This window comes from Vitis vinifera, chromosome 16 (assembly GCF_030704535.1).
Source record: "Vitis vinifera cultivar Pinot Noir 40024 chromosome 16, ASM3070453v1".
Lineage (NCBI taxonomy): Eukaryota > Viridiplantae > Streptophyta > Magnoliopsida > Vitales > Vitaceae > Vitis > Vitis vinifera.
This window is the reverse complement of record NC_081820.1, coordinates 13,233,841-13,243,590: the sequence shown is the minus strand read 5'-3', so window position 1 is coordinate 13,243,590 and position 9,750 is coordinate 13,233,841. Positions and strand designations below refer to the sequence as shown.

At 38.4% G+C, this 9,750-nt stretch overlaps 1 protein-coding gene and 1 pseudogene across 1 annotated transcript; both read right to left on the bottom strand.

Moving 5' to 3' along the window:
• Window positions 1-335: 335 nt before the first annotated feature.
• On the bottom strand, window positions 336-2,676 carry LOC100854025 (mitochondrial dicarboxylate/tricarboxylate transporter DTC-like; annotated as a pseudogene).
• Window positions 2,677-8,851: 6,175 nt separating this feature from the next.
• Window positions 8,852-9,295, bottom strand: LOC132255287 (ADP,ATP carrier protein 3, mitochondrial-like). Its single transcript, XM_059743360.1, has one exon. It carries the CDS (start codon window positions 9,293-9,295, stop codon window positions 8,852-8,854), a length of 444 nt encoding a protein of 147 aa, XP_059599343.1.
• Between the last annotated feature and the right edge of the window lie 455 nt (window positions 9,296-9,750).

Here is a 9,750-nt window from a genome sequence, read left to right as displayed (position 1 = left end):
ATAGCTCAAAAGTAACATATACAACTCATTCGGAATTATTAAACTGTCCAATTCACACGCTTCAAATAAGCTTAAATTGATGCCAAGTTTGATGCAAAGAGATATAGCCATGTTAATGATGCCCCGTGACAGAACAATGGTTGCATCTTCTTGCAACTTTTCCTCCTCCAAGAATCCATAAATTCAATCAAGTGAAACCTTTGTTTGAGCCATCATCGAGACCAAGTTGCGGTCTTGAAAAAGGATTCAGAAAGTGGCCAGAGCAGGAAGAACACCTCTTGTTGTGAGCTGACCACACCTAATAAGATTGAAGAACCAAAGGTGATGGCAGTAACAAAAATTGGGCGAGCTCCAGAAAATGAATGTAGCAAAAACCAGCAAGCAGAGAGCTTTCCAGAGCCACTGGAGCTTGTTCTGAAGGTTTGCTCTTGAGAGTTAAGGAACTCATGGCCCATCCAAGTAAGCTAGCATTTCCTGGCATTGATGAGGTTTACAACCCCATGGATTCCTCCAACTTCTGGATTTGGTTCAAGCAAGATGATCCAAGTTAACATGACATATGGAGCAATCCTAACACAATGGACAGGAAATCTGGTGTGGAATTTTAAAGGTCCTCCAGATTTCAATGTTTTCATGGCATAATCCAAAAATTGGTGTACAGATACTTCCCACTGGCATCAGGTTGCATCTTCTGTATTTGAGTTTTAACATAATCAAAAGGTAAACTAAATGCTGAAGCAAAGTACCCCGAAACAGCATTGGGTCCCATTGTAGTACTAGCTTCACCCAAACCATGGAAATCCTTGAAAAACTCAACACTTTGATCATAGGATGCAAGCATCTCCATGTTCAATGTCATTGCTCGCACTGTAGTAAGACCTATGCCTTCCCAAAGTGCTAGAACCCATTCATTTGCAACAATATAGTGCATGGAAAGCATTTTTGTAATTCTGGCATCTAGCAGCAGGTAAAGTGGCATTAGCTTGCATACGAATGAGTGATGAATCTGGAGGACTACCAATAGTTGCTCCAATAGCTCCAGTAATCACACCACAAAGAGCTTTCTTATACAGAGGTAATGGTTTTCCATCATTAGCAGCAACAACTTTATTAGTTAGGACCTTGAACGATCCAAGTCTTGCAGTTGTATATGTAGCTTTCCTAAGCAACCCAACAGACAGTCCCTTGTGGAAGGCTTTAATGCCCTCATTTTGAAGTATTGTTTTAGTAATACAATGATTTGCATCCCAGGATCAAGCTTGTCAAGAAAGACAACTTCCATTGCATTTCCATGGCAGCCCAAGGTATTGCAATGCTTCATTCCAATAGATTAGCCTTGGTGTCTCACCCATAGGCTGGTTTCAAGATAGATCAATAGTTTTCAGGTTGGGAATCTTCAAGTAGTAGGGTTCCTGGAGATGCAATAACCAGTCGTCTAGGACTGCGATTCCTGCCAACAAATCTTTCCACACCAGAAGTTGTATGAACTGGTCTGCTAGAGGGATCATGCACCACTTCCACTGATATTTGACTTGTCATCTAAGTAAGGATGGTTAGATGAAACCATGTTTGATGATTGCTCACTAATCTGTTCCGAAAAAAAGCAGGTTTTTTCTGATCAAAAGGAAGCTGTAGTTTGCCCTCGTAGAATTTTGAAAGTGCACAAGTATCAATTCTGAGCATATACAGCTTTGCAGGCTAGTTCAATTGTGCTAGCAAAGGAAGCAGAGCTCCATAGCCAAGGACAAGATCACTGCATCTGAAATCTCATGATGCCACCAGTAAGCTTATTGTCCTTTTGAAACCCAGAGCAGATCTCTTCAAGAATTAGACCAGGGGAAATAGTTATTGGATAGTACCAGATTATCAATTAGTTTCAACTGTGACATAGATTTTGGAATTGAACCCGTAAGCTTGTTTGCACCTAAGTCCAGAGATGCTATCTTCTTGAAAAATGAAAATGTTCAAAAGGATCTCTCTAGTTAATTGGTTTCCCAGTCCTCTCTTGAAACAAAATCATTTTCTAAAAAAATCACCATTTGGGCAATCGTTGGGCACTATGTCAGAATTTCCTTCACAAATGAATTTCTTGGTAGCACCACTAGTAGTCTCGACAGTCAAGCTCGCCAAATAATCTCCTTCACTATCTTGTTCAAGTGCTCAATAACAGCAAGAAATTCCCCATAGTTTATTGTTCCACTGTTGCCAATGTCAGCCGCATCCAAGGTCACCAAGCAGAGATGCGCATGTTGTTGCACAGTAGGAAACATACACCAGAAAAGAGAACAAGAAAGAAATGCAAGAGCACAAAATAAACCAAGAAAAACAGAGAAGAGGTAGATGCAAATTGAATAGCCAAACAAAGCCACATCTCATTATTTTTTCAGTGGGCTTGGAGACTAGTGGATAAACTAGAAGCAGATCCAAAACAAAAATATAGTCGATATCTCCAGATAGTGGAATGTCATACAGAGCCTTACCGAATTCAAACAATGCTAAAAAGAATAGTCAATAAAACAACAATAATAAGCATATAAACAAACTAGAAATCAACAAAACTCACATGTGACCTCTGTTATCCACAACCAAACAAACAAACAATGCCCAAGCAACAAGAGGAGAAGACGAAGAACAGTGATAGTAAAGATGAACAGGAAATCCATAACACCCATACATGGGAAAGCTCCTTTCCAAAAAAATCTGTTGGGGCTTTTAGCTCCTCTCCTTTTCTAGAAAACCTTCAAAATCCATGAGCTCACCTCTGGTTTTCTTCCCTTCCTCTAGTTTTCTTTCTCCTCAAGATTTTCCTCACCACTGTTTTTGTCTCTGCCCCTATAAAAAGAACTCCTCAATAGGAGAGTACTCTCTCGTTCTAGATAACCACTCTCTTTCTTTACCACCCAAAAAAAAAATGCTCTCCGGCCCTCCTATCTCCCTCATAAAAAGGTCTCTCCATGTGGCAAAAAAACTGGAAAAAAAAAAAAAAAAACCCACCCAAAACATCCCAAAAAGGAGCCCCACTACAAGAGGCCAAAATAGCCTCTTAAAGAGTAATGGAAGGCTACCTTCCAAGCTGCCAAGGAGTCAAAAAAACCCTAAAGAGCCAAAGCTAGAAAAAAAAAAAAAAAAACAAACAAACTAAGCCTAATGAGCCTCCAATAATCAAGCTAGGATCCGAAATAACTCCATAAATGGTTTCTAAAATATGCCTAAAAAATCAGTCATGATTCGAGCAAACATGGACCAACAAGGGACGATGAATGATCAAGTAAGAAGAATCTTAAACGCGCAATAAAAATGAGTATAGGGTGAGAGGAAAATAGAAATGCAACAATATATGTTAAGGGATGAAACGGAGGATCTACATAATAATAATAATAATAATTATAATAATAATATAACAATATATAGAACTCTAAAAATTTAATTATGTCGTGCATTCTCATCCCTTAGCCCATCAACAATCTTATGTGTGGCAGTGATTAAGTGAACAGTGGTCAGAAAACCCTCAATAATGCTGGATCTGTCATTAATAACCTTGGCCAGAGGAACAAGACAGTTGTTAGGGGCAAAAATGATCGCCTTTTCTGCACCAACCTTCAAGTGGGTAACTGCCTTGTCCTTGTATATCCTTATAACCTGATATATCCATGGATTGAACTCTTAATACACTTCATCAAGCATTGGGCCTTGCATCACAGTCAAGGGAACCTGACCTTCACATTTTATTGGGAATGTACAATTTGGGCGAAAAACATATGCTCTAGATGCCTGAGAATCTTTATCAATTCCATTATTTCCAGAACAATAACTGTATGATTGTTCCGCAAGTGCTATAACCAAACTTCTGCTATTAATATAATGAGCAAGTTTTCCTTCATCTGTGGAATAAATTAGCTTCAAACTTCTTTGCCCAAATTCTATAGTACCATTTGTATTTCCTTCTAATGTCCGCACCTTTCATATGGTTGAACTAGCACTTATCTGTTTTGCACTTGTCTTTGAGATAATGTAGGAGCTGAAAGCAAGAGGTGACACAGATGCTGAAAATGCAAGCCAATACTTAAGTGTGCCACTAAGGGATTTACCCAAATAAGCTTTGACATAGAAGTTTCTGGTGTGCCACTAAGGGACTTACCCAAATAAGCTTTAACATAAAAGCTTCTGGTGTTAAATGAGACATTGACTAGAGTTGGAACCTAAGATTCAATTTCTTTTCCACTAGAATCATGACCAATAAGCCTTTAAGTGGAAACAGGTATTCAGACTACTTCATTTCTCTTCCATGCAAGGGGATTGTATATGACAACAACCAAGCTTTTCCCATTAGAGAAAACAAATTTCGATGGAGGAAAGTAACTTATGTTAAGAAGAGGACACTACCGAAACTTTGTGATTGTGTTTGCTAGTCCAATACTTAATCTCGATTATGCCAAGAAAGCAAGTGAAGGTGAAACCAACTCCTCAGCCTCGACATGGCCTATTGACAGTCTTTTAGCATAATCAACAGCCACATGTCGTCTTTGGGTACCACTAACTGCATCATGATGTTGAGTAATTGTCAAAGCATCAACCAATGCATCTGTATCGGGCCCTTAAGGAATTGAATTTACCCAAGATTGGACCTCACGAAAGCCTTTTTGTAGCATCCAAGCTTTGTTGGCTTTTTCGATCCAAATTCTTCAAATCTTTTTGTCTCCAGATCCATAAACAAGATAGAAATAGCAAAATTCCACCAAGAAGTGTGGAAGCAACAATAAGTACTATAAGGATTCTCTTGTTCACATCCTAATGGTGCACTACTCTAACTTCTGGCATTCCCTCCTCTACTTCATAGACAACCCATGATGGTGTGACAATAATGAGTGATCAAGCCATGTGCACAGTCTTACTCCCACTACAGAATTTGTAACATTATGATAGAAATCCAAGTGAGTACCAACCTTACAACTGGAACAAACTGAAATTGGATTCAAAATTGTCTCAGAGTGTCTACAAATGTCACATGATCTACCATGCTCTGTAGAAAAATCTAAGTTAGATTGGACAAAGTTAGAAATTTTTTTTGATGAAACCCTTGGGGAAGCGACCCTTGAAAGTGTCTCCTTTGCTCGTGGCATTAGCTAAGAGGAAAGCCTAGTTCCTCCACTAGAAGTGTTCACCTTCAACAGATTCTCCTGGTGAGAAGGTTCATCAATGGCATCTTTCCTAAATGATGAAATCCTAGAAAAAGCAATAGCAACAGCAACAGCAGTAGCAGCAAGTACAGTTGGTGCTTCTTTGTGCCTCATTTCCTTCCTTTCCTACTCCTTTGCTTCTTTAAGCTCACAAAGATACTGCTTAACAAGCATAAAGTCCTACTTATGCTTCCTCGCCATTTCAATCTTCTGAAGTAGACTTTTCATAACTTTACAAATTAAATCATCACTAAGGTTCTTTCTTGCAACGACATTGCCAAGAAGCTTATTCTGAAAATAAATAAGTTCCCTACAACTTCGTCTTCTGGAGAAAGTTCTAAAGACCCTGTATTCCTAGCCTTAACCAACTGCTCTAAATTTTCTCCATTAGATTTACAAATCATTTCAATGCATGTTGAATGTTGACTTTGGTGATTGTAAGAAACTCTAACATAAGAAGATGTTTTCATAGGAGAAATTTTTAGCCCTCTTGAACCTTCAACCTTACAAATTGTGTTATTTAAAAGCAACCCACTCTATGTTTCCCTCAGTTTCTGGTAGATAAGTGGGTGAATGTAAGAACCAAATACTGTTTCTTTGTTTATCATATTAGGAGCAACTAGATCCACAACTGAACTTACAAGATTTTCCTTGTTCAATTTCACTAATTATTATCCTCAGCACCATCCTCCTCAATTCGACCACTTTTAGAAGGACTGTAGTTTGAAGGTTCACTACTTTCAAATTTAGGTGAATTCATTTCCAAAGAATCTTGAAACCCAACAGTCTTGGTAAAAAAGGCTTTTCAATGGCATTAGGAAAAGATCATTTACTTGAATTTTCAAGTCCTTCACCAAAAAGTTGATCTGTGTTTACCTCATCCATTACTGTTCCATTGTCACTAAATGTTACTTCAGATGAGCATATTATTCTGTTATCCTTCAAAATCCTAATGTTGCTTTTGGTTCTTCTCCATGGGGGAATTGACTTCATAGAAATTAGTTCTGGAATATTAATCTCAGAGACAAGCACAACATCAGAGCCATCAATTTCTCAAATTTCATTCTTTGATGAAATTGCAGATTCTATTTTGACTTTCAAATTTTTTTTGGAAGGTACCCATGTAAGCATGATCCTTAATTCATTTCACTATTTTGCATTGAAAGTTAGGGACCAAGTGATCATCAGCAAGTGTTGCGGGCAATGAATTAGGTCAAACTCTAATATTCAGTGCTACATCTTTCACACTAAATTTTCCCTGGTCAATTAACTTCTTTGGGATCAATGCAAGATTTATGGAGTTAGATGGGTTAACACCTTCACTATTAATTAGCTCTAGCATACGCATACCAATGAGTTTCTGTGCATCAGTACAACCTAATACAAACTCAGCATTTTATTTGGTATTTGGCAATCTTGTTCCTTGAAATTCACCATCACTCTATTGGAATTGTTATCAGGTGTTTCCACATGAACAACAATTTTATCTCCATTTCTGAGAGCAATCTTCAACTTGTGTGGTTTGTTAATTGATGTCATTGGTGGGTGACATGAAATGTTACTACCAACAGCTGCAAAAAAAAAAAAAAAAAAAAAATCTCCTAACTGTTGGGTGCTGCTAACATCCTGGACTTTTGAGTGCTTTAAACAAAAGGCCCGTAGCTCAAGATTATCACAACCAAATTTTCCCCAAATCTCCATCCTGTGTCTTGCTTCCCTCGCACACATGGGATGGAAAGAAGTTCTGCATGTTCCATTACTACATCGAACACAAGCACCGTATTTCGCCTTGCACACATTGCATACTAACTTTTTCTAAGTTTCCTTTATCAACGTTCATAAGAGACTCCATCTTCCTTGTGTCCTCCGCATAAACCTCAAGCATCCACTGGGTACAAAACATATTTGAAAACTTTTCATAGACTCCTCGTCTTAAAATTGTGAGCTTGTACCAATGGACCCCCAACAAGATTACGTTGAGTTTCACAGCAGGATATGCAGTGCATTTCCTTCCCTTGAGAACTCTAGCAGTAGCTAAAATCTGTTGTCCATGGCAAATGGATGAAACTGGCTTTCCTACCTCTGCTCCAAACGACTAACCCTCTAGGTTAAGTCTCCCAACTAAAGCTTTGTTGACTGCTGCAATTTGGCCTAGAAAACATTCAACTGGAGTTCAACTTTTTCACGCAAGAGCCTGTCTATTTTTTTCATCAAATGCTACTCTTACTCAGATCTTGCCTGCTCTGCCTCATTTGTTTCACCACCTTCTATTTTTGTTTCTCTAGTTTCTGACTTCAATTCTCCATCTATAGAATTTTGTGCCCTTATCTCCTGATTTTGTTTTGTGTATATCTTAGGCTTGTCTTCAGGCTCAGTCCTATCTTCAGAACTCTTGTCAATGGGTGATCCCTTTTCATGTTAGTCTCATCATCCCATGCTTTTACATCCAACAAAATTGAAGACTTGTCAGACTCTTTCTTCTTTCCAGCAGCCTTGAGAGTTGTTGCTTCTGCACTAGTCTTCAGAGATTGACAGGACAGAGCATTAGTTGGAGACTGGGTATGCAGAGCATCTTGGGTTTAGTGGAATGCGTATGTTTGCACCAAGTTCCATGAGAGCCTGGTTGAAATCTCCAGGTCTACAAGGATCAACCATTTTCCCAATTAATCTCCAAATATTCTTGATTGTTGCTGATTGTTTTGGATTTGAGGAAATGGCTTTTAGTGTGGAAATCACCCTAACTACATATCCATCAACCACAACCACTACATCCTTGAATGCAATCAAAACAATTGCACCAGCTATAAAATTTCCTACTCCAAGCACCTCTCTAGGAGTAGAAGTGTTCTAGAAGACCCACATTTTCCTTCAGCAATCATCTTTGCAGCTCACAACCCACAACTCTGTACCTTATTTATACAAAAATATAGGAGAAAACACCCATGAAGCAAAACAGAGCAATTTGAAACATGCACAATTACAAAGCATGCTGACCCATGTGCAATAATTGACGGTTAGCAGAGATGAGGATTGAAATACCAGATACAAAGAGACAATCAACCCAAAACAGAGTATGACCAAAAAGAACAAACAAAAGAACCATTAAATGGAAGCCCATTTCATGCTGAAATCAATGGGCTACAAAACCAGTGGTACAACTAAAAGACTTGAAACAAATATTGGAACGAAATCATCGATAAATTCTCATTGCAAGAATGAACAGTATTCAGGTTTATCCTCAGATGAAACCAAAGAACATGATGGAAGAACATAGAAATTCCAAGCTCACAGTCGATCCATAACAAACAGTAACACGTGGGGCATTGATTATGCTCAGAAACAAGAAGAAGAAGAGGAAAATGATAGTGAGGAAAGATCAAAGACCTAAAACTCATGTAGATCTTTACCTTATGATCCTCCTCTCAAATAGAAAATCTGTTTGGCTTCAAGCTATCTTCATCCTCTACTAAAAACTAAGAAAAGAAACCAACGAGTTTTTCTCCTCATTCCTTCTTTGGTTTCTTTTCCTTCCACCCTAAGACTCCACTCTCTTTCTCTTCTAACAAAAAGATAAAAAAAATATGCTGCAAAAAGTGACCAATAGTTCCTCTCTAAAAGTGAAAAAAGATCCCTCACAAAAGGAAATATCTAATGACATTAGCAATGTTGCCTCTCTAGAGGGAAAAGACGTCTTCATTCTTATTAGTTCTGGCAAAGCAGTCAGTAATTCCCTTGTATAGTTCAGACAACATGGTAGCCTTAATAATCTCATCTCGATTCTGAATCAAGAGCTTAACTCGCTCAATTGATGCAGCAGCTGACTTGGAGACTACGATAGAAACTCCTCCCATAAGGAAATCAATCATAAAAACCTTTTGTACCTTTCTCCATAGGAGCTTGAGCAAAGATGGGAGACAAGGGTGATACAAGGGCCAGGCTAGGCCATTGCCATTGCTTGCTGGCAGCAAAGAAGTCTGCAAACCTCCATTCACATAGGCACTGCTTAGACTGTGTACACTGGTATTTCTGGATTTCAAATTAGGCGACAATGTAGAAAAGAGATAAGACTGCCCATTTATTTTCTGAAATATTAACGAATGTTGTGATCCATCCACCATGTTTGAAACTAAGAACGATGACCTTAACTCGTGAAGGTCGCCGTGAGAGACCACCGCTCTCTCTTCTTCCTTCTAGCTCAATGCATTTGGATAAGAACCGAAAATAAAGGAAAATTATAGCAAAGAGAGTCTCCAGAAACAGAGCATAACATAATAAACGACACATGACATCAGTAGAAGCGTCACTGCATAGATTATCAATGAGCTTGCTGACCGGGTGGGAGAGATTAAATCAAACATGAACGAAAAATGATTCTCAAACTTTTCACAACAAAGTTAAAACAAAGTGAGGTTACTTTTCAGCAAGAAAAAGAATAGCAAGTAACGTGAGAATAACAATGGCAAATAAAGCAATGATAACAAATCCAAAGTCATCTTTGGGACCGACCAATAGACCAAATGTATGGCTCAATATGCACATCCGAACTATGCATAAAATATTGCAAAAATCAATA